The 26,361-nt window shown below is 39.6% G+C and overlaps 1 protein-coding gene across 1 annotated transcript in view; it reads left to right on the top strand.

Moving 5' to 3' along the window:
* The window catches only part of MRPL3 (mitochondrial ribosomal protein L3), a 66,540-nt gene that overhangs the window by 21,895 nt on the left and 18,284 nt on the right, over positions 1-26,361 (top strand). Inside the window, 3 exon segments of the mRNA XM_030551099.1 lie at positions 15,396-15,504; positions 17,849-17,926; positions 19,886-19,963. Of these exon segments, the coding sequence (XP_030406959.1) occupies positions 15,396-15,504; positions 17,849-17,926; positions 19,886-19,963 (265 nt within the window).

Here is a 26,361-nt window from a genome sequence, read left to right as displayed (position 1 = left end):
TAAGTAACTTCATTTGGGAATAATGCCCGCATGGGGAATTATTCTTGCGTAGCTATACCAGAATATCTTATTCCATTATAGCTATGCCAGTCAGTTTCCCTGTGTAAACACGTCTTTTTTTATTTTTCCTTGTTAGGGAAAAAAACCCAGAAAAGTGTAATGTTCTGGGATGGACCGTGTATATGTGGGGGTAGATACCAGCTTTGGAAACGAAGGTCTTGTATATGTTTTTTTAAGAAAAGTTCAATACCTTAGACAATATATGAAGAAAAATCTCTTAGAATGTCAAGTCTTTCAGACCACAGTAGGTGAGGGATCAATCAGAATCAATTTTTTGGGTAGAAATAGGAAAGTAAATCCTTGCTTCTGTTATGTTGTGGGACGTGGCAGCATATTAAAATCAACTTTCTATCTGTCTTGGAAGACTAGTCCTATTAACAAAATGCAGTGCTTTGCTTTGGAAACAAACTATCATTAGTACATTAATTGAACATAGGCGATGATTGATTTTAGAACACTTCAAAAAAAGCCCCTGAGTGCTTTGCTTTTTTTTTTTTTTTTATAAATTAAAAATAATTTCTCAGAAGCTAAAGGGCCATCCTAAATGTCTAGAAGGGAAGGTTCCTGGGGCAAGAACTATGTTTGTACATTTCCAGGTACAACAAAGGTGCTATCTAATAATTACCATATATACTCGATCATAAGCCGGTTCGTTTATAAGCCGACCCCTCTCCCTCCACCCCTCCCCCATTCATAAGTAAAAATATAGCCCGTTTATAAGCCAACCCTATAATTCAGGGGTCAGCTCCTGGGCCATCAGGATAAGCCACTGGTGGTCCAAGATGGTTTGTTTACCTTAAGTGTCCGCAGGCATGGAGGTAAACAAAGTGTCCCGGCATGCCAGCTGCTTACCCTGACGGGCTGGGACAGCAACTGATGGGGAAACTTTTTGCGAGGGAGAAGCTGGGAGTCAGGGGAGTAACCCCTGACCCCACCCCACATGACACCACCCCTAGCCTGGGACCCCCACACTCTCCCCAGCCCATCCTTTCTTATCTGGGGAGGGCCAGGGAAGGATATCTCTGACCTGGCTGGAGCTGCTCTGGCAGGCTGGGCAGCGTGGCCGCAGCTTGCTCTGGTGGGCCAGGCCGGATGGTGCAGCCGCAGCATGTTCCAGCGGGCTGGGCCGGGTAGCACAGCCACATCATGCTCTGGGGGGTGGGGCTGAGCGGCATGGCTGCAGCCTGCCAGCCCCGGCTGCAGCTGCTTTGGAGGCTGAGGGGAGAGCAGCGTGGCCAGAAGCAGAGAGACGCTGGCCTCGCCTCTTCCCTTCTGCTATTACTGGATGTGCTGCCTCTCCTTGCTCCCTCTGTTTGGGGGAGGGGCTGTGCCCCACCTCTCCCTCTCTATACCCATTTATAAGCCGACTCCCGTCTCTGGTGCTTTCTTATTTCACTAAAAAAAATTGGCTTATGAACGAGTATATACGGTAATGTGTTTTATGAAATAGATATCAGCAGTATTTTTTGAAAAATCAAGATATAGGAAAAGTTTCCTTGTGGAGGTGTGAGCGAGTTAAAGATCATGTATAATTTACCAATATATCTTGCTAGAGGCTATTTAGAATTATTTGGAAACTAAATATAGAACTGGTTTCCTGGCCTCTTTCAGTCTGTGTGTGGCTGATCCACCCCATCTTTTGAGTTATGAGTTGTAATCTAGAATATCTTTTCCCTTCAGTTATTTGCTAGATAATTTTTAAAACTAGATATCTAAATTAGTTATTCCTAATGCTGCTTTTGGCAGTCTGTTCCATATAATCTATCTATGCAGCTCTTAATATAGAAATTACTCTCAAATTCTTAACTGTCATCATTAACCTTAGGGTTTCTTATCATGTTTTGCTCTCAGTGTGAGTCTGTAATCTTTCCACTGCTCCTCTGTATCTGGTGTGTTATAAATCTCTTCATGTACCTCTTTCTACCTCTGCTTTTTTGTGTGTGTTTTGCTAATGTACGTTGGCCTCTTTTCTGTAATTCTATGTTTAGCATTAGATTGCCTCATGACCCCTTGGCAAACATTAAATTATCTTTGAATACATTCAGTTTCCCCTTTGCGCTCTTTACTTGCTTCCATTCAGTTTTATCCAACGTTGCTTCCAAAACACTTATGTTCCCATCTTTTTGTTTCATTCTAAGCTTTTTAATGGGTGCAGCTGCCTGAACAGCCATTCATAAGTGCAATGCTCAGTGAGCGATGGTATAAAAATATCCCAGAAACCTTTGAGCTGTTGGAGGCAAGGAGATTCCTTGAAAAATGCCCACAGTGTTTAGGGCTGCCACTAGCTATTTAGACAGAATGCATTGAGCTATATAGTAGTAGGTAGCTTTAACTAATAGAAAACTTTAGTTTGCTTAAGTAGGTCAGACGTCTGTCAGAACCCAATTACATCAAACATGGTTCTTTGGGATTTATAACTGTGAAATGGCTAGGCCCACTTCCAATTTTGTGTGGATTAGCCTTAACAATACAACACCACCTGTTTGTGAGCAGAGGCCACTGTCTGTCATGTTGACCAATATTTTCTTATTGTTTATTTGTACTTCCTCATTGAGCTGTATCCATCTGTTATAGACTCATAGACTTTAAGATCAGAAGGGACCATTATGATCATCTAGTCTGACCTCCTGCACAACACAGGCCACAGAATCTCACTCAGTTATCTCTTGTCTTATACTCAGTGTAAACCCTTTTTGCTCTGTGTTTGTACAGCACCTAGCATAATGCGGTCTTGGGCTCCTAGACACTACAGTAATACAAATAATGATAATACTGATCATCGATCGCTGTGAACATTGAAAGAGGTTTGGAGATGCTGGTTACTAATGAGTTGTAATGCTTCCTGGCCCATGCTTTCAGCCTGAGATAGTCCATGGGTTGTGATTGGAAATGCTGCCTGGGAATACAGAAAGTTCTACTTTATGTAGTTGTCATTAAAAATATGTCTGCAGCGAAGGGTTTGGAACAGCAGTGATTCTCTCCTGACTGTGGAAGACCTATTGATTTAAACTCGCTTTCTCGTTCTCTGTCTCCCACAAAATGCTGCTATACACTTCTACAGAAAATACTACTCTTTCAGCATGTAGGTCATAGGGTGTCACTGCTTCGGTTCACTGATATGACAGATTTTTCAAGAACACAAGTATCTGTGTAATGCAGAGGTGGGCAAACTACAGTCCATGGGCCACATCCAGCCCATGTGACCATCCTGCCCAGCCCTTGAGCTCCCAGCCAGGAAGGCTAGCCCCTGGCCCCTCCCCCCGCAGACATGCCACGACCTGGGCAGTGCTCTGGGCTGGGGGCTGTGAGCTCCTGCTGAGCAAAGTAGCAGTGTCTCTAGCTTTGGCCTGGCGATGCGGCTGCAAGACATGCTGCTCTGAGTGGCATGGTAAGGGGGCCAGGGCTGGGTGGGTTGGATAAGGGTCAAGGGATACCGGGGGGCAGTCAGGGAGCAGGGGGAGGTTGTATGGGGTAGAGGTTCTGCAGGGGAGATCGGGACAGGGAACAAGGAACGGGGGGTTGGATAGGTGTGGGTCCCAGGGGGCCTGTCCAGGGGGCGGGGGTGTGGATAGGGGTCGGGAACAGGGAACGGGAGTTGGATAGGCGTGGGGTGATGAGGGGCCTGTCCAGGGGGTGGAGGTGAGGATAGGGGTTAGGGGACAGGGAACAAGGGGGGTTGGATAGGCATGGGGTCCTGGGGGGTCTGGATAGGAGTTGTTGGGGGTGGGGGTGTGGATAGGGGTTGTGACGGGGGACAAGAGGGGTTGGATAGACGTGGGGTCCTGGTGTACAGTTAGGGGTGGTTAGAGGACAAGGAGCAGGGGGAGTTGGATGGATTGGAGGTTCTGACGGGGGCAGTCCAGGGGCAGGAAGTGGGAGAGGGCTGTTTGGGGAGGTACAGCCTTCCCTACCTGTCCCTTCATACAGTTTTGCAACCCCAGTGTGGCCCTTGGGCCAAAACGTTTGCCCGTCCCTGGTGTAAGGGGATGGAATGGCATACTTTCCTTCTCAGTACATAATGAATGGGGTTGCTGAGTCTACTCTGCTTTTTGGGGAACCAACGTTGACTGTGAACTGTGTAGTTTACTATTATTCCTGTGACTGGGATGGACGTCTGTTCTCTCATGCTCAGCTCTCACCTTCCACATGCACTCTGTATATATTCTCCATCCCCTTTGTTCTTTATTATGACTTCTTTTCTACACAGTATTTTTCGCTCTTCTTTATAACTTAAGAAAACTCATAGGTTTTAGATCCTCAGTCCTTCTCAGAGGTTGTTCCTACATTGCCAAAGTTCAAAGAGGCACAAAAGGTAATTTCAAACATTTTGAGTATTTGATAGTTTATATGAATTGAAAGTGATGAAAAATGACAGTGGTAGTTGTCCTTGGCTATTTTTGCAGCATTTGACTCTCATCCAACTAATGCCATTATAAAACTGAAGCCAATAATTCCTTCGAATTCACTAGCTTTGCCAATAAGTGGTTCATGTAAACTTGTTTTTAAAAACATTTTTTATGTTCACAGAGCTTCATGCACAACACTTTAAAGGGCTCTAGAGTCTTAAATCCAATATTAAAGAAATATTTCCTAAGTATAGTGCAGTTATGGCAGCTACAATGGTATTTTATAGCAGGTGGAAAGCCATTAGCATTCTTACCATAATGCATTCTTCCAGATTACAGCAAAATACGTCATAATTGAAGTACCAATATTCAAGGTCTCTGAATTAAATGTGTAACCATAGTGCTGCTACTATGTATAATGTTATAGATTCTTTTAGAAAAAATGGGTTCCTTTCACCTAGATGTTTAAAGAACATTGTGGAATATAATTCTTTAAATTTAATCTCACAACAGAATGAGTTGTATGCAGTATTACAGTGAATCTAACACACTATCATCCTTGACAAAGTTAAACTAAAAAATAAGCCCTTGTGGAAGATATTGAAAATTCAGTATGTTAAAATTCCTAGTTAGTGCACTCTGAGGTCTAACAGTTCTTGATAAACCTTATTTTTCTTTTCCTAAAAAGCTCTTTGTTTTGGAGTTACCCTGAAAAGCATTTATTTGCAAGGATGCAATCTTACTTTCCATCTTAGTCAAGAAGAAAAATAATAAAAAAGCAATCGAAAAGCTTTGCACTTGGCTCTGCACTATTTCACGGAGATCTGATCCATGAAGTAATATATAGTCTGAACTCATTTGTAACTTTCAAAACTGCTGGAAATGCTCTTTAGAAGTTTGCTAGTTACTTCAATGAATAGAGAATTGTTTTCCTTCAAAAACCTAATTCCAAATTCATCAGGTATATGAGATGAAGTGGTTACATGTTTTAAAAATTAGTTTTACAGAGGTTGGTTTTTAAAGAAAAACAAATTTGCCATTATTCATTTTTTTCTTAACTTTGACAGCAGAAAGAGTTGTTGCTTTTTGAGGAGGAAACAGCCAAAAAAGTGAATCTTACATTTCATTAGCTTCTTGCATTTCATTTTAGATAGGGTTAAATGACCAAGACATGTAACATTTAGACATACTTTGCTTCAGAAGGCAAGAAAACAGAATAACTTGTGATTGTGGGTTTTGTTTTTTTTGCTTTCTAATGTTTTGTTTTTCAAAGAATGCTTTTTTGATTTTTAAATCTGATTTAACACTAGACGTTTATATTGCTAAATGAAAGCAGAGGTAGGCCTAATAAAGGCACATTACCATAGAAGGCATTTTGGCGATGAAAATAGGAGTTGAAGTTGATAGGTGATCTTCCTGTAGTGACACTTTGTTACATGTCTTGCTAGTGTGGTAAAGTCAGATGATCGGGTGCTTTTGTATGTGACTGGTTTCCCTTTTCTTTGTTTGTCTTGGTTGTTTAATGTAGTAAAATGCTCTGTTTTACAAAATCAGTGATTATTGTCAATTGGTAGTCACTTGCATTTTTTAATGTGATCATATCTGTGTTTAATCCAGCATAAAGTTATGATAGAGTTTAAAATTCTTTTTCATAATAGACTTCAGTGGAACTGGGAACCAGATTTCAGTAGCACTTATGAAAGTGCCTTGGAAAGAGAACACACGCACTTAGTTGAGGGAAAAACATAACTTCGGTTTTGAGCATCACATTTCAGTTTTGAACCTCTTTTTATGTGCAAGAAAAGTGTAAAGGTTTTATTTAATAACTTCTATGTCCGCCGTAACCTGCAGAATGTTTCTGGCCTGAAGCATGATATTGTTTAATCCCACATTCTTACGATGCAGACAGTCCAGGAAAGGTGCTCTCTTTGTTACCGTTTGGACACATGCTGTGCTCTATTATACTTTTCTGCCTACTTCCATTTAATGATATTTGGAAAGGCATGACCATTACACACCAGGGGATTTTGGCACTTACAAAACAAAAAACAGCGTTCTTGTATTTTTGAAATAGTTGGTAGCAAAATAAGAGTCTAGACTCACCAGTATATCTTAACACCATGTTTCAGTTTTCTTAAGTAAGTGTTACTCAAGCCTAAAAATACATTATGCGTTTCTAAATATTTTGACTAAACAACTGAGATTTGTTTCGTTACAACATTAAATAAATGTTTTATCCCCAAAATGATACAGTATAGCATTATTTCAGATCTGTTAGGTATGACATATTTGCCACAAGCTAAGTGGTAGTTTTAAATAGGATTCTTTATTTTAAATAAGTCATCTCATTACATACTGACATTTTGCGTAAATTAAAACTGAAAATGAGGTATTACTTAGTATTATATGGGTTGACTTGAACTGCTGCTTTCCCTCGGGTAAGACCAGGAGAACTGTCTTACATACACTCTATTTTAAATTCTACTTACCATTATTTCATTTCATTTAACCTCCACATTTGTCCTTGCTTGAACCCCAATGAATGCTGCTTTCTGTCTAGGACTATTTATGGGATTTGGGTAAGCATGTTTCAAATAGTAGCTTTTGGTGTTGAAAGGTTATGTTGAAGAAAATAACATGTTGTAGTCAATTCATTCCGCAGAAAAGGAGTGAAGTGATGTATATTGGATTTATTAAAAGGAATGTTCTCTAGCAATTCCATTTATACTAGTACTGTATGAATGATAGCCAATACACTTCTTCAGAATGGGACTCACTTAATGCTTATATATTGTGATGGTGATGGGAAATATTTTAGGAAATTATTTATATCCTAGGCATTTTGTCTTTAACATATCAGAATCTCTGTAAAATACTTGGCTATTTTTCACAATAGTTAGTTTACTTTCAAATATGTATATTCTAAATATATCATGTCAGATATGATACATTTAACCTGATTCGTTCAAAGTGGGGTGGATATACTAATTTTGCATAGCTTATTTGTTTATGAAAGTGCAAATTAAAGGCCCAATCTGGCAAACCCTTCCTCAAAATTAAAGGGATTATATCCATGAGTACAAGCTTGCTTTGAGTTTGTATTAAACTACAATTGTATTCAGTTTAAAATTGTGTGCAATGTTTGGAGAGTTTAGGTCTTTTTCAGTAGATACAGTAATGGGAAGTCAGAATATAAGATCTTGCAGGAGTTCTTTGAGTCAACCATAAATCAAGTGGTAACTCCAATTACCAATAAAGTAAAATCGTAAAAAAAGGGCAAGTTTGGCCATTACCTTGTTATGTATACCTTAAGAACAGGGTGAGAGTGTCAACTGATCACATTCTAGAAGAAAGATTTACTGCAGTGTGGTACAGCTCTAATGCTGAAATATTTCAATCATCTGATTCATCTTGCGCACTCTAAATTCAATTTCAAAATGTGTGTTGAAGAGTGGCACATGAAATGGAGCACCTTTTGAGAAAGTGGTGACCCAGCTAATAACTCACATTGCTCTGGGGATGTATTCCTGTTTCATTAACTGTTATAAAATGTTTCTTTAGGTTTAACCTCAACAGTATATATATGTGTGTTCATATATGTTGTTACTAACTGTACAAATTCACTTATGAGGATAGGCCATTTCAAAACTAATGTATTTGAAATTAAGACCTTGTCCATTCAATATGTTTTTAAAAGTCAGCAAGACTGCGGTAAAACTGATTGTCATTGACAATTTCAAAACATTTTAGAGGACAGGGAGGCTTAAATTGTATAGAATTCAACTCTGGCTTTCAGTAATATTTTGTGTAGGAAAATGACCTAGTAAATTTTATTAAGTTCTTTGCCTTATATTTGACATAAATCATTAGTTGCACTGTATTGTTGAGGATCACATACTCATTCAGATTGGTAATGCACACAAATATGTGATTTTGTTTAAAATAAAACTCTAGGTCGGAGCGGGCAAACTTTTTGGCTTGACGGCTGCATGGGGTTTCATAAATTGTATGGAGGGCTGGTTAGGGGAGGAGGTGGTGGCCCAGCCCCCACCTCCTGTCTGCCCCCTCCCCCCCCCCCCCGGGGCTCCAGCCCCATCCACACACCCCTGCTCCCTGTCCTCTGACTGCTCCGGGCCCCTGCTGCCCCATGCAACCCCTCCCCTCATTCCTGAGGGCCCTCCCTGTCCCCTGACTGTCCCCGGGACTCCTGCCCCCATTCAACCCCGCCCACCCCCCAACTACCACCCTGAACTCCCCTGCCCTCTCTCCAACCCCCCCTGCTCCCTGCCCCCTTACTGTGCTGCCTGGAGCACTGGTGGCTGGTGGCGCTACAGCCATGCCACCCGGCTGGAGCCAGGCCATGCTGCCGCCACCACAGCACAGAGGACTGGGTCAGGCCAGGGTCTGCAGCTGCACTGCCCCAGGAGCTCTCAGTCCCGCCGCCCAGAGCATGGCGCGGGCAGTGGAGCGAGTGAGCTGAGGCTGCAGGGGAGGCGGGACAGCAAGGGAGGGGCCAGAGGCGAGCCTCCCAGGCCAGGAGCTTGGGGGCCAGGCATCATGGTCCTATGGGCCGGATATGTCCTGCGGGCTGTAGTTTGCCCACCCCTGCTCTAGGGTGTAGGACCCTTCCATTCCCTAGAATATAGTATGAGTAAAACCGGGTAACTAATTTACTTAAAAGTATCAGTAAGAATGTCTCTTAAAAGCCTACTAATTTTCTAATCGCTGTAGTATTTTTTTTCTTTTCCTTGAGTTACTAGCATGGGACCTGATCTTGAGATGCTGAGTACCCTCAGCTCACCTTACTTTCAAATCACTGTGCACCTTGTAAGGTCAGGCCATAGGTTAAAATCCTTCTTAAGTGGCAAAAATAAATATAGAGTTTCATGAAAAACCAATTTTGTGCATAGCAGAGAAGCACACAGTTTCGTATAGACTGCAGTCTCTGTTCAAGAAGGGCTGAGATTAGAATAGTCTCATGTTGCTAGAAAGGATCAAGGTGTATTGACCTCACAAGCATGGATGTACCTATACAGGCCCTTTGTACTAAGTTTGACTTAAACCAATTGTAATAGTCTCTTAGCTTAAATAATACTAAATCTAAATTGTTCTGTATTTTTAAAATGGAAATGGACAGTTAAACCTGTAATACCAACTTAGCATAAGAAAATGCATGTGACTGGGGAAAAAAATTATTCATTGCTCTGTGTAATGTTCTTTTTTCTGCCATGTAAATGACAGAATAAATTAGTGTACATTAAGTGCTTAAGCTTACTTCAAGACGAAAGGCAACTTTTTCTTCTGTATAAAAATGATTACAGGCAATTTGCAAATCAAAATATTATGTCCAGAAGGCTATAGGGCCAGTTGCTCTTGTAAAGCAATCAAAGGTCTCCATTCCATTCTTCACAGTGAAAAAAGATCTGATGGAAGAGCCATGGTAGACTTCAAAGCACTAAACACATACATTGCCTCCATAGTGAAACTAGAAGAATATCCTATACATTAGCCAGTGTAAGAGAAGGATTTTTCAGACCTCCATGAATAAAGAATATTTTCATTTTCCAGTTCAATACACTGGAAATTTAAGATTAATCAGAACACTATTCTTTAGTTTGTCCATATTTCCTGTAAATTCATTAAGGACCCAGTCCTGCAAAATTTGAGCATTTGTTCAAAATAATATATATGCAGAGGGAAACAATTGGATTACAACTGAGAGCAGAAGGTAGGGAAGTCCGATATGCTACTGCATTGCATAAATTATTAAAGGTGGGAAACGTTATCCCATGTACAAGCAGCACTTGCTGAAAACAAGTCTTCTAGTACATACTGGAGTAAACGATTATTCCTGGAGTGCTGCCCCTTAAATATATACTTGGTGAAATTGCTTTTTGATTTTTATTTTTTGAAAGTACAATTTACAGCAGAGTAGATAGTTCGTGTCTAAACGATTGGCTTTCTGGATGAAATATTTGAGGTGAATGTTCAGTTTCATGACGCATGGGATTATGCTGCTTGATTAAAGTTGACAGGACCATTTTCTTTGATACTGGTTTCTTCAGATGTTGAATTTTGGTTTTTATTAATGCATTTCTGCTGCTGAAGAATTATCTCCTAATCTCTCTGTGTGGTCACTGTTCACTTACCATGACTCCAAGTTGCTTTGGGGTTTGGATATTTACTAGGTCCATCTTCCTGCTAGAGATGCCAGAAGTGGCCTACTTAAACACTGCCAATACTAGATAATGAATAGAATTTCTACAGAATATACATGTGTGTCAAGCATTCCCACTTCTGTTTTAAGTTACAAATTCACAGATATTCTTCTGACATTGCTATAGACCAAAGATAAACTGAGAGATTCAAGCTAATAAAAAATATATATTGAAGTTAGCTTTGCTTGCAGCAGTAAATTAAGATGGAAACTTGCTGTGGTAAACTTTAAAAAATTCTCCAGTGTATGGTATATGATGTAAGCTTTGTGATTTTCAAGACATTTTCCATGTTTGTAACTAGTTTTATGATTTGTGAAATTATTATACAAATTAATTTGACATCAGTGTGCATCGCTAAACCATTCAATTTGTTTCCAGTGCTCAAATGCCAGCACTTCTATAACACGGCAGTGAACTGAAAGAATATTCTGGATATTGACATGCAGATGAGTAAATCAAGATTCAAATGTTCATCAAACTGAACCACAGTCTCCAGTTGATTGTTGGATTCAAGTGCTTCAGACAGGGCAATCCAAAGGGGAAAAATACAGATGATATTTTAAACTATGAATGTTTGCAGTAATAAGTAGTTTTCTCACTGTCATAAACAGATAGTTACGGGTTAATGTCTCTTTTACCTGTAAAGGGTTAACAAACAGGGAACCAAACACATGACCAGGGGACCAATCAGGAGACAAGATACTTTCAGATCTTGGTGGAGGGAAGCCTTTGTTTGTGTTTTTTGGGTTTTGCTTTGTTCTCTCTGGTCTCTGAGAGTGACCACATGTACCTACAGGCTCTCTAATCTTCTATTCCAATTTTGTAAGTATAAAGGTAGAAAGGCGGTATAGTCTTTTTATTTGTTTCCTTTATTTGCAAATGTGTATTTGGCTGGAAGTATTTTAAATTGTATTTCTATTGGAGGAGGCTATTTCTCCAATTTCTTAAGCTGACAGACCCTGTAACTTTTTACCATCTAAATTGCAGAGATAGACCTTTTGCTTTTTTCTTTCTTTTTATTAAAAGTTTTGCTTTTAAGACCTGTCTGATTTTTTTCCTCTTGTTGAGGCTCAAGGGAATTGAGTCTGTACTTAACAGGGAAGGAGAAGGGAGGGGAAGGGTGGAATCCCTTTGTTTTAGATTCACGGAGTGTGAATCTCTCTCTCTCTCCTTCTCTCTCTCTCCAGGAGACCTAATTTCTCTGTGTTGTGATTCAAGGGGTTTGAATCACAGTAATCTTCCAGGGTAACCCAGGGAGGGGAAGGCTGACAAAGGCAACCGTGAGGAAAGGGGTTTACTTTCCTTGTGTTAAGATCCAGGAGGTCTGGGTCTTGAGGGTCCCCAGGGAAGGTTTTGGGGGGACCAGAGTGTATCAGGCACTCGAATTCCTGATTGGTAGCAGGTAATTAAGCTTAGGGGAGTTCATGCTAGTACCCCAACTTCTGGACTCTAAGGTTCAGATTAGGGAAAGATACTATGACGCTCACTAGTTTTAATGCTATGATATTTTTATAAGCAAGAAAGTAAGCAGAAGTTCCCCACATCCAAGCCATGTGTATAAAAAATACTCATACAAATACAAGACCTGAAAGTTTTTTATCTACATGTTTTCTCTTGGAAGCCTCTGGACAATTGAACTGGTAAGATTATAACTTCACAGGTAACAAATGAGAAAATTGAGCAAACAAGTTGGGAAAGGGAATTTTAATCACTGTTAAATTTTCCTGTCTATATTTTATTATTCACTTTTTTAGGATAGATGTAAATCTTTTACATTAGAAACCATTACAGCAAGAAATGCTCCTTTTGAGTGTACTGCACAGTGCTGGGCATACAATTGGCTCTAAACAAATAACCCACTCCTGGAAAAAGGTTGCGAGAAAGGATCTCTTTGTGGAAGCTTCAACGCTCTGCATGTTAAACTAAATGTTAAGCGGGCTCTCCGGTTCTCTTGTGGTCTTAATCTTCCAGCAAAAACTGGGAGAGTAAGACTTGATTGTCCTGATATTTGTAAAATAAAAAAAATGCCGGAAATATATTAACCCAATGCCTCCATCGCCACATGTACGCAACACTTTCAGGCTTCTTTATACAGCAGAAAGGGCAAGGGAAAATATAGGTTTGTCAAGCTACCTTTTAACTGAGAGCTGCTTGATTTAGAACATTTATTTAAGTTAAACTTAGCCATCTTTGAATTTCATTGTCATTTTGTAGCACGGTGTTTGTAGCGCTACCAAAAATGTAATATGTTTATTATAAAGCAAAATCTATGAAATGTATATAATAATCTATTTCTGATTTGCAAACATTGCTCCCCATATATTTTATAAAATTACAGCAAATTCAGATTGGATGGCTGTTCCTATGTGTGCAGCAACTTAATCTGAACTTTCAGACAAGTTGACAAGTGTAGGTCTGGCATGTAAGCCCTTTGTCTTAATATATGTCACTCTTAGTGCTATATATGAATGTCTTAAAATAACACCAATTTTTACCAATAAATAGTTGTGTGTATAAACTGATCGTATATCATACAGGTGGCTTATACATCAAATCATTTAACAGGTGACTCAGCCTCATGTTATCTGACAAGATTCATTTCTTCTTTTAACTAAAACTGAATTATAGGCTTTTGGTTTGTTCTTAAAGTGGGTTCTGGTTTTTTAAAAACAGGTTGAACCTCTCTAGTCCGGCACCCTCAGGACCTGACTGGTCCCAAACCAGAGAATTTGCCGAACCACGGGAGGTCAATGAAGAGTGCCAGTGGGTTTCCATAGGTGTGGGAAGTAGAGGTCCAGGGGGTGCTGCAGCACCCTCAGGCTTTGCGCCCTGCATGGTCCCCCTGTGCGGGGGCCCTATTGCCGCCTGGGGTTCTGGCTGCCAACCCCCTGCCTGGGGACCCTAATGCCACCCCAAGTCCCAGCCGCTGGTCCCTCGCCAGGGGTCCTAGCCACTGGCCCCAGGTCCTCCCACTTCCTCATGGAGTTTGAACGTTGCAAATCAGCTGTTCATGGCACTCTGAAAGTGCTGGGAGGGAGGAGGAGGAGTTGGTAAACGTGGGCTGCTGGCGCACTAGAGGTGCCAGGGGAGGGGGGCAGAGGTGGGATCTTGGAGCCGGTGGATGCTCCACACCCACTAATTTTTCCCTGTGGGTGCTCTAGCCCCAGAGCACCCACAGAGTCGGCGCCTATGCTGGACTACGCATGTTGCCGGACCAGGGAGTGCCAGATTAGAGAGGTTCAACCTGAACCTGTAATACCCCTACATCAGCAAGTATTCTTCTTTTAGTTGCCTGAATTAAACTGGAAATTTCCTATGTGCTTTGACTTCCATCTTTTAATGCTTATTGAAAATGTTTATACTGAACAAAGTATAACAGCATGACACATACTAGTGTTAGGATTGAGGAAAAAATCTATAGCTACTCTACTGATAATTCCTACCAATAGGGGTACTGCTTCATGTTCTCATGTATTGTTAAATTGAACATAAGAACGGCGATACTGGGCCAGACCAAAGGTCTATCAAGCCCAGTATCCTGTCCTCTGACAGTGGCCAATGGCAGGTGCCCCAGAGGGAATGAACAGATAGGTTATCATCAAGTGATCCATGCCCTGTGAGAGTAGCTGCTTTGTGTGTGATGGGGAAGGAGAGGGTTGGTGAGATTGTTAAAATCACTCTTTTTAAGGCCCACTTTGGTGGAGCATGTGCCTAAATTTAGGCCAAGTTATGTTGTCTACTAAAGTTATGTTTCGACAGTGAATTTTGCAAATCCTTATACCAATAATAAAAATCTGTTACTGTGTAGATTGTTGCCAAACACTATTGTGAGCTGCTGGATTTTTTTCCCCCTGAAGGCTATGAATAGTGCATGCCTGTACTTGTAATGACTAAATTTAAATGAGCACATCTATTGTTTTTTTTTCAAATTAATATGATTGAAATATTATCCTCTTTATGTCTTGCAGACATCCTCAGGTCATATAAATTATCATTGGAATAAATTGAGGAGTCAATATACTTAGTGCATATGAACTTCTTTTCAGAGAACTGCCTGTTTAATGCAGAAGTCAAATTTTAGACAGAACATTTTTATACTTAAGAATAAAGTGAATTATATTCAGACTGTAGCTAAATTGCTCCATCTGGCCATTTAACATTAGATGTTAAATCTACACGACATTCACAGATGTTATCATTAATACAGAATTAAGTTTTAACTCTGGATTCCACAGCATAAGAGGAAAATGTAAAAAGTTGTCAGTGTGTGTTTGTGTAAAGGGGGAAGGCAGCATTCACAGTTCTCTTCACTTAATGGTTGTATTAAGATCCCTTTTTCTTGATAGAACAAAAGGTAGTGTTTACATGTTTAGGCTAAAAAGGTGCAGGTTAAACAATTCTTTTACTATTCTTCTAGTTTCCTCGTTGGTAAAAAGCAATGATACTTCATTTGAAATCTGACCACATGATCTTTGAGCTCTGTGTAAATGTGGACTTCAAGGTGTGTAAAATTATAATTCATATTAGAGAAGTATGTTGATGCAATTAATCTTTTGCCTAGCTGACTCTCCTCCACTGCCTCTTACTCCCAAAAGCAGCGTGAGTAATATAATATAATCAATTAAGACTTTACAATACTTTTTGATTGACGAGCTTTACTTAAGGTGAAAGCTCAGGAGCCTAACGAGACCTCTAGTTACTGTTGCCAGAATCTTTATTTGCTTGGTAATCTATTTGAAAGCAAATTTAATTTGGTTTTGTTTATTTTCAGAATTGGTAAAGGATTTCAAGGAGTCATGAAAAGATGGGGATTTAAAGGCCAGCCGGCCAGCCATGGCCAAACTAAAACACACAGAAGACCTGGGGCAATATCCAACACTGTAAGTAGTCGAACTTCATTTATCTCATTTTAGATACTCTTCACCACCATTCTTTGGAGCAACACTTAGTTGCTTATATCTTGGTGCATGCGGGTTAATATCATTTTATAATTTTTTTTAAATGTCGCTAATAGATGTTACTAAACATAATGTATTATAACAAAGTAGGGAGAAATAAAATCCACTCTTAAATCTGTGCTTAGAGGGATCTGAAATCCCTTTATAATTTCATTTATGTAACCATTGTCACAAGCCAAACATTTTGACATTAGATTGGAAGGGTTTTGGCATTTTGCTTTATCTTCCAAAGATCCAGCTGGTATTTTGATGACTTGAAGGGTTTATAGTGGAATTTCATCTAGCTTCTTGACCGTTAACTAGCTTGTATAGTCCTTATTAACAAATCTTTCAAACTATAGCATACAATGCCAAAATAAAGAGTGTGCTATTGAATTTTTACATGCTTCTTTGAAGTCCATTCCCTAGATAAGTGGTCTGGACGTTACAGTTAGAAGCTTCTAAGTAAAATTACTGTAAATTTACATTTATCTAGTATAGTAACTTTGGAACGGTGATGTTGGCACACTATTGGGACCAAACTAGATGTTATATGAAACAGGGTATTATATGAATGCTCGGGAACCAGAGCTGGGACCAACAAAGCCACTGTATTGAGACCTGTTTACATCATTGTCTTTTTTTTTTTTTTTTTTTTATTTCCTGGAATGATTTTTAAAAAAATGTCCAGAAGAATTGATGAAATGATTAATGACATTTGAGAGTACTTCAGGAACAAAATGACACTATGCTGCACAAGACAGGCCGCATAAGACTATAAGAACAACTAGTACTGATCTCCATTCCAACTGCAAATTGGGCTGCTAAGCTCTGCTTCTGGCATTTGTTTTCATATAATGCTGGAAAATTTGATTTTTCTGGCCATATAACACTTTGTTTAGCAGCTGGTACTAATCATTAAAAGACCTGAAGTAACTCTTGTGTGGGTATTCTGAATTTCATCTGGGTTTGTGCCATTTGTAATTTCATGAAACAAACAGAACTAGAATAGGAAATTAAGTAGTAAAGGGAAAAGATAAGATGATCAGGGCAAAGTAATGTCCATGATGTTGGTTCATATTTGCCTGTCCATATGTACCATTTTTACTGTGGGCTTCATTTCAGTGTAGAGTACAGGAACATCCCCAGCTGATTCTCTGGGCTCATGTCTTTGGCACAAGCTAAAGAAAAAGGGAAACACTACAAATGCACTTGGGAGGGGAAGGAAGCAGCAGAGAATCCTGATGATGGTATGGAAGCGGAGACAACCCTCATCTCTTGTCACCTAACTGACTTCTGGTTCCTGCTAAGAACTGTACTCCGACATCATTATTGGCATAGGCTATGTAAGGAAGGTGAAAATTACTGTCTTTTTCTGTGCACAGTATACACTGTGCCAAGATGCCCAAATGAACTTTCAAATAAAAAAGGGGGTCCAGCTGGTATGGTTTGTGGTGGCATCATTTTGAAAACATATCTTCCTATTAAAAGAAAAAGAAACTAAGGGTGAGAGTCTCTGCTGCACATCTAGAAGACGTAGAATAGAACTCGGACCAGGGCAAAGTGGGCTAAGGGGATTTTCAGCCATTTTTTGCACTCTCCTGATCCTAGGCTGCTGTAGGCTCTTGGGATGGGCCACAAGGTAATTTAGAGTGCCCTGAAAAGCAGTCTAAGTTACAGCAACCTCCCCAAGTTGTGCTGTGCTATAGGTGGCAGTGCTGCATGCAGCAGCCCTCCTCTGGCAGACTGCCTACTCCAGGATGTATCAAGGCGGCCTTGAAAGACAGCTTTATATCTGCCTCCACAGTGCTTGTGGCAGGGGAATCCTCTTTTTAGAGGGCTTTTAGAGCTCTTTTACTCCCTTTTGACAATTTACCTAATGTAGGGGTAGAGCAGGAGTGAGGATGTCACCTCAGATCTGTAAACCTCTTTGTCAAGGCTGGAACACCTTGTATTGTTTCTTTATATCTTGACAACGTATTGTATGTTGCGTAGGAAGTCTCAGCTCGTCATGATACAGTGAATCTACACTGTTTCCGATAACACACAAACTTTGCACACCAGTAGGAAGCACTTAGAAATGCTAATCAGTAATGGAGATCTTCTCTTGGTATCAATTTGTCCAATATGTGAAACAGACTGTGTTAACAAATGTAGCTTTCTATGTTTGAATTTGTAATCTCCCTTCCTTACCCCCATGAACTTTACTAAGAAGCTTTATTTACCCCTTTCAGTTTGCAGTGGTACTTTTTGTAACTATGTAATTTTGGGCCCTGTTTTGATACAGAATGCTGGCAAAGTTTTCCGTGGAACAAAAATGCCTGGGAAAATGGGTAATGTCTACAGGACCGCTTTTGGATTAAAGGTGAGTTCTAAATATAGTAGTCTCGTGTGGAGAGAGTTCACTCTATTTCAGTCAGATAATGAGGCTTGACAGCAGCCGTAACGCAACGTTATGCTGACAGGTACTGGTGACTGCTTGGAGCACAAACCTCTTTCAGATTGGGTATGAACGCATCCTTAAATTGCCATAACTGTCAGGATGAGTTAATCAGAATCCCCCCATCTAAGGCTATGATTGCACTCTTTGTCTGTATGACTTATGTCACTCGGGTGTAAAAAAAAAACCACCCTGAGCGACATAAGTTACACCAACAAAAGCACCAGTGTGGAGAGTGCTATGTTGGCAGGAGAGCTTCTCCCGCCAACATAGCTACCTTTGATCATTGGGAGTGATTTAATTATGTCAACAGGAGAGCTTTCTCCCTTCGGCATAGAGCAGCTACAGATCTTAAAGCGGCACAGCTGCATTGGTATAGATGTGCCTCTGTAAGCTGTCTACTGTAGACATGGGCTAAGACGAAAAAGAATATGTGAACCCATCCAGAAGTTTTGCTGTGAAAAATTTTTTTTTGCGGGGAAGGGAGAGGTAAAGGGAGTCAGAACACCCTGAATGGAGAGGCAGAGCAGCTGAAAACACAGCTTCTAACCCTGGAAGAAATGTGGGGAGAGGTGCTGTTGGTGCTGTGAACAAAAGAAGCTGTTTCCTGCTATTTGATTCTTTCTGCGTTCAGTGACACAGGATTTTGTACATTCTAAATAAAACTTCATCAAAGAAATACCTCACTATCACGACTTCCTACTCTCACCTGGAACATCCCTGGTGCCCTAATCTTTGACTAGCTGCTTGGGTTGAAAAGGAGAAACACCCCACAATACAATATCACATTTCAGTCAGAACCCAAACTAGGTCAGCATAACTCCACCATGAAAGAGAGAGCCAAAAAGGCCATATATGTATCCATCCTCATCTTGTAACTTAAAAAGAAGGCACCTGCTCTGCTCCCAAATGTACACGCATCTTAAGGGTTTGGGTTTTTGGAGGTGGGATGGGAGTTGTAGGTGAGGCTTTAGCACATATGGTATATGCCTCACTGTCTTTCTGCGGGGTGGGCAGGAAAAGTACTTTTTGGAAGTCTACCAGCTGACTTCTTAGAGCCTGTGCCAGCTCTAGTTCAGATCCAGGCCAGGTCAGCACTGCAATAAATTGTTGCAATCTGATGGCTGCCCTGTATCAAATGAGGTTATCGTCTCAGTCCAGTTTGTTCACAGCACTAAATGGGAGTGAAGACATGCTTACCCATACGGGAGACCTCTTTAGATAGTATAAGAAGCGTTTTAGTGCTGTGGTGGGAGGAAGCTTGTGCTGCTGCTATCTGTGCTATGCATGATTGGTGGATAAGTAGAGAACTTATGTTTTCAGGGTGTTCAGTTCAGCACTTTAACAAGTACTTAAAAAATTAGCAGGTGTTTGCAATAACATTTCCATGATACTTGCTTGTCCTGCTAATTTGTCCCACAAGATTTTGCTATAGCTCTCACTATAATGGGAAGAGATTGAAGTAAAATTGTGATTTCTGGAAGAAGATCTAATCTTCAAGGGCTGATTGAAACTCATTGAAGTCAACAGACAGGCTCCTATTGCCTTATGGTTCAAGCCTCAAATGCATTTGAGGTGCCATCTCAAAGTTGAGTTTGATTAAAATGTTGGGGCAAATTTAGGGCACTTCTTCTCCCCAGAGTCCCAGCTGCTGCTAACCCATTTGTGATTCATTTTGCCATTGAACGTAGGCATACACAGTATATTATAAAATATATTCGCATAAGCATCCCAATTGCGCAGCTATATTTTACTTCACAATCGCTTAAATTTACCACCTTTTGTCTTATGAGCAACTGTTAACTGGCTATAAATAGTAAATTGAATAAATCCTGAAACCATAATAAAATTCTTAGGTTTCAATTTTTTTTTTTAATCCTGCAGGTGTGGAGGATCAACACAAAGCACAACATTATTTATGTAAATGGTTCTGTCCCAGGTCACAAAAATTGTTTGGTAAAGGTACGTTTGTTTCTCAAGTTCTTTCATTTATCAAGTTACTGTTCAGAATCTTGACATTATTTTCTGTGATCTACATTTCTCCTGTTTGAAAGTTGATTTGTAGTGGAAAATACAGTGGTTATTTGTGCTCTTCATTTGTTTAGGATCTGATCTTGCACCTTTGAATTTAATGGGAGCAAGATTAGGACTGGGATGGGGAATAATCAGTAGGGATATTGATGAGGCCCTTATTCAGATTAGTTTTTGCTTTGTAATGGAAATGCCTATCGATGTTTCGCCTACAGTACATTAACACACCATGAATATGATTCTGTAATAAGTAGCTTAGGTCTAGTGCATTTTGGCTTATCACTATTAAACTGAGCCACTGGATTGGTTAGTGAGCTTTTCAAAGTACCTGTTCTGAGAGCTGTACTGATCATGAATGAACAGAAGTGCAGTTAGCATCAGATTAAGAGCAATCTTTCTCTTGACCATACATGGCAGGAACTGGAATGCTACCTTTTTGTCTTTCTCCAAAGTTGCTTTCTGAAGAACAGTAAAGGTGAAACTGGGCAGCTAGTGTTCGTGGGATGTTTTTCTTCAGTTAACATGCACAGAATATTGCCATTTTCTGTAGCATTTAAGGAGTTGATCTCAAACTCCCATGAGATCTTCTTGGGATTCATAGGTTCCAAGGCTAGACGGGACAATTGTGATCATCTAGTCTGACTTCCCATAATAGTTTGAACATGTGCATTTCAAGTACGCATACAAAATTCTATAAGCCATAATAGTGAAATAAAAGACAAGGCATGGACAAGTCAGAAACTAACAGACTTTAAGGGCTCTCAAAATTAGACTTCTCTTACTGCCTTTATTTCTGACATTGCCTGAGCATATTGTAAATATTGTATATTGTAAATAGTTAAAAAGGAAGTTAAGTCAGTTCCTCTGAGTTGGAGTAGGTAACAAGGTAATGAGAGTCTTTGGGTGTGTCTATCTAGGGGTAAAAAACCCATGGCCTGGGTCAGCTGACTCAGGATCATGGGGCTCAAGCTGCAGGGCTAAAAAATCAGTGTGTAGACATTCTGGCTTTTGCTGGAGCCTGAGCTCTGAGACCCTCCAGAGCTTAGGCTTCAGCCCAAGGCCAAATGTCTATACAGTGATTGATTTATTTATTTATTTATTTATTTTTTCAGCCCCAGAGCCTGAGCTGTCTGAACTCAAGTCAGCTCACCCAGGCCAGCTGCAGGTGTTTTATTCCTGTGTAGACATATCTTTTAAGATCAGTGACCATAGAGACAGCAATAACAATTGGACAGATTGCCAGGTGTTAGTTGCGCATTATATACTTACAGTGTGTCAGGACAGAGGAAATTAAATAATCTGCCTCTTGAAAATCTCTGAGTTAATAATTCAGAAAGTTTGAATATTGTGATTAAGAAGTTAATGTTTCTGATATACGTTCTATTATGAGCATTGAGTTTGTGATAAGTACTTCACTGTTTTGTGGAACAGCATTACAGACTATTTTGCTTGCTTTAATATTACAAAAAAACACCTCACTTTAGAAGGGAAATGTTTCATTTTCTGTGAGGGGGAAAAAATAGCTTCTCATCACTTTTTTCCTCCTTTGCGAATGCATCAATTTGTCTTTTTTTCTGACTTTGGTCACAAAATCATTTCAGAGTTGAGGCAACTTTGAACCCTGCTTTGGGTATGACCTCCTTTCCTAGTTTAGGAAATAGAATATGCAAATCAGTCTTCATTTTTTTTAGTGATGGAGGAAAGGGGGATTAAACAGATGTCCAGAAAGATGTTTTAGGCAGAGAAATTAGACTTCTCTGCAAAAGTAGTGGGCATGACATGAGTATTTGGGACTGTAACTGTGGGTGATTTATTCATTAATTTAAACAGATGGGAAAAACCAGTCTTTTCTCCAGCTGCATTCAGCTGTTCTTGTCAATCCTGAGAGACACAACTGAGGTTGATGTAGTTATGGTTAGTGGGTTTGAGGTTTAATGAAATAAGAGTGGGAGAAATGGTGATTTAGGCTTGTGGTGCAAATAATTCTTCATTTTAAAACTATATATAACCCTTTTTCCTCTCTGCGCGGTGCTTCCTCTGCAGCATGGGACACAGGTCACTTGCAGGTTTAAACTAGAGTAAATGGTGGATTCTCTAGAACTTGAAGTCTTTATATTATGGTTTGAGGACTTCAGTAACTCAGCCAGAGAATATGAGTCTATTACAGGAGGGGATGGGTGAGGTTGTTTGGCCTGTGATGTGTAGGAGGTCAGACTAGATGATCACAATGGTCCCTTCTGGTCTTAGTCTATGAGTGTAAGTGTAATATTGTTGCAGGCCATTATTTTTAAGTCTTAATTTGTCTGACCTTGTATGTAACTGGCAGATGAATATCATGCCATGTCTTTATGCTCCTATTTAATACCACTACATGAGAACTATAAATTGTCTCTTTTGAACTGAAATATATTTTTGCAAAAGATCTTGCATTTAGGTCACATCTTCATGAACGAGACATATATTTAAAATTGGTAGATACATAGATGCCCCCATCACCACAGAATCTGAGCACCTTGTGAGCTCTTGCTCACATTTTTTATTTAAACTAAATGACATTTAAGATTAGACTTGTAATGTACTTAGCACTGCATTTTCTTCTACATTGCTATTAAAAGGGGCCTTGAACCATAAAGAATTGTAAGTGAAAGAGTAATAAATGGTGTTAATCTGACTGAGGTCTAGTTAGCATGATATTGGGTTGCAAAATAGTTTACAGATCTATTGCTATTAAACAATGGTACAGCTTTTTGAAATGGAATCATGCTACCTGGGTTAATGTTCTAGTTAATTCTACATGAAAAACTGTGGAGTTTTTTGTAGGATGTATTGTACTAGATTATCTATCTCCCTACTCCCCAAAGGGGGGGAGCAGGGAGAGAATGCACGTACTGTACAAAGGCTTTTTTTTGTTTTGTTTTTTTTAAGATATTCATTGGATAAACTTAGATTCAGCTTTCTCACTGGAGTGAGACCATTAAGTCCTTTCAACACTGGAAGAAGCTATAAAAATACTTTCCCCTTTTTCCCCCAGGAATCTGTAAACTTTTTCAATTTTCTGTCATTAAAATATTGAGATTAACAATGAAATATGTGAGAAGGGGACATGTACTAAATTGCTCAGTACCGGGGCTGGGCAAATAACTACTTTTTTTTTTTTTTTTTTTTTTTTTTTTCTATCAGTTTTGAGAAATGGAGGGGGAATCTGTTTAGGTGAAACTAAATTTAAAAAGCATGTCTTGATGATTTATTTTTTTAAAGGGCTAGAATCACAAAATGCGGGGGAGGTGGTATTACCAGTCTTATAACAGTTAGCCAAGTTAGGGTACGGACCTCACGTGGGAGACCTGGGTTTAAATCCCTATTTCAAAGCAGGGGTTTGAACTCAGGTCTCCTAACTACCATACTATGGGGTATTCTGAGATGTCTCTCTCTCTCTCTCTCTCCTGGTGAAGCAGTTCAACTTTGTATGAAATAGCTGAGTAGTCATTAGGCCAGAGAGACCTAGAAGAAATGACTCCTTCAGCCTTTTGGTTAGGGTTCAAATCCCTGCTCCTTGAGCGGGGATTGAAACCCAGATCTCCCATAGCCTGGGTGAGTGCTTTAATGGTTGTGCTAAAAATTATAAAATGGGTAGGTAGTGCCATCACCACCTCTTCCTGCCATTTTGTGAATCTGTTCTAGCCCCCCTCCCCACCCCCCACCTCCCCCAAAAAATTCTGGCTGAAACTATTGTGTGAATTAGTGTCAAATTTGCAAAGAGTTTCAGGTTGACCGAACTGCATGTTAGGTGAATATAAATTGTTTTTTTCAAATAATTTTGCCCATCTCTACTCAGTACCTCACAACAGGTAGCTCCCAAGAAGGATTCAGCCCTTATTTGAGTCAAGTAGGTGCTTCTAACTTTCTGAATTATAACACTTTTGATTAGTTATCGTAGCAAAGAATGAGAATTACAGGCCAGCAAATTTTAATTGTCAGAAAGGCTTGTTACAATCTCAGATACTGCAGAGCAAGGCTATTCTCACTAGGGGAGCTCACACAACCATACATCTGTCAGACTAAAGACAGATTTCCTGTGAATTGTAGTGTTTGGCCTTGCTGCTTTTTTTGACCCCCTCTACAGTAGTAAGCCTCTAGAGCTTAGTTACTAAATGAGGTCTGTGGGTGAGATTTTCAAAAGTACCCATTTGATTTAGGAGCACATGTCGTCTTGACTTTCTAAGAGGGTGAGTTCATAAATAACTCCAGGCACTTCTGAAAATTTCACCTGATATTCCACTCTTGAGCTTGGTGCAGATCTCCTACTCTATAGTTCTTAAATTGGGAGAGATTAAATAGCTTTAATGTTTTTCCTTAGAGGAGCGTTAGTGGTATTTGGGCTACAGAGTGATTGTCTTTTTTTTCTCTTGGCATTTTACTACAGACTCTGCTGTAGTATATTAATTGGTTTTCAATTTTTAAAAATCTTACAAGACCCTGTTTTCACATAGTGATTAACTATACCACAGTGTGCATTAGCAGACTATTTCTGAGGCAGTTGAAGGCTCATAGGCTGTCAAGATACCGGAGGTATGCACCAAATGCACAACATAGCAGTGGATTACTGCTATGTTAGAATGGGTTAAATAGTATAGTTTTTTGATATTGAAAACTATTTTAAAATTCATAATTTTAAGAAACACAGTCCTGTCACCCCGAAAGGCTGTTTTCTTCTTTTCCTTAGTCCAGTACTTGCTAAGAGAGATTCTACTAGAAGAAAATAGTCTAGATGGTCACTGGCCTTGAAAGGTAATGTATGAGCCTGGCAGTTGAAGGAGGAATTATATTTTGCAAGCTCTTCTGAAAAGATGCCTTCAAAAAAATTGATACATGGCTGAAAATGATTGTATCGAAATAATTCTGAAGGCAGTTTACACAGTATGGTCATCCAAAAGAACGCTTATGATAATTGTTACTCTTCAAGCCATGGAGTGTTGGACTCCAACGTGCAGGTCAGATCTGGCGTGCTTGATGGATTAATCTGGGCCTGTGACAGATTCAGATTATCCAGCAAGAGTTCAATCAAGAACATTCAGCTTTTTGTAAATAAAAAAAAGGCAAATTATTATATTTTGTGGAAAAAACATGTATTAGACAGTCATCAACATTCCTTGGATAGTTATTTTGATAGTATAACCCTTATTGCTGTGCACACAATTCCAGAGAACTTTTATTAGATCAAAATAGTACATATTGAGGCCACTTCACACAGCCTATATAAACTAACAAGGTTTCAGCTCTGGTTTCATAGAGGAAGCTGCTTTCGCCTGGGGTGCCATTGTCTTGTCTTGTTTTAATAACAACAGGGTATCTTCATAAATGTCTGGTGGCAGTAAAAATGGAGTAAGGCTGGTTCTTCCTTAATCCTTGTTTTATGAGGTCACTGAGGCTCAGAATATTGTATTCTATTTTCTGCCAGCCTACAGCTTTCATAGACTTTAAGGTCAGATTTCACTTGAAGTAAATCCTACAGATTCATTGTCTGAGCAGTGGTTTTAAGTTGCTTAAAGAAAAATCACCTGCCATATGAAGGTGCATTTTTAAAAAAATAACCAAGCTTGTTTGTCCTTTTGCAATATTAACTTTTGAATCACATTTTATTTACATCAGATTAAGTCTTATTAAAACCCAGCACTGTTAGACTTGCAAACAAAGGGCTACAGCAGAGAACAATTCACTATTCTCTTTGAAAAAAGGGGATTGTAAGCGCAACATGCTGCTTTTCAAGATTGGGTCTTTTCCCTTGTCTCTTTCTTTCTTTACTGAGCTGTAACATGCAGTTAGATTATACAATATTCCCACTTGCCTCCTTTTTTCCTTTAAAAGCAGCCCTGCTATTGAAAGTAGACGAAAAAGATGTTTAGAAAGTCCTTGAGACAGCATTGCTTCTCTAGTCAGCAAAACTGTGAACAGGAAGCTGAAAACTGCTGAGCCAAACCATACTAGCACATCTAGTAAAACAAATGCATGGAAACCTATAAGTGAACAAGATAACAAATTTTCAATTGTGATGGCAGTCTCTTGCCATGCCACTTAAGTGGATAGGTATTTGTTGCATTACCTTTTTCAGTTGATGACGACAAATTCAGTCAGTGGAATACTGAATTAAATTTCTAATATAGTCCCTGGTTTAATTAGAAAGGGGCTTTCTTTTTATACTTACACTTAGTGCACCATGGATGACACCTACTGATGTGCGTTGGAAGCTTGCACAAAGATCAAAGGCAGAATGTCTCCTTTACAGTTAGTAATGTTACTGGGCCTTATTCTGGGAAAGTATGATGCAAGGT

This window comes from Gopherus evgoodei, chromosome 2, assembly GCF_007399415.2.
Source record: "Gopherus evgoodei ecotype Sinaloan lineage chromosome 2, rGopEvg1_v1.p, whole genome shotgun sequence".
In the NCBI taxonomy this organism is placed as follows: Eukaryota; Metazoa; Chordata; order Testudines; family Testudinidae; genus Gopherus; species Gopherus evgoodei.
Note: the sequence above shows the minus strand (reverse complement) of the source record. Positions and strands in the feature narration are given on the sequence as shown.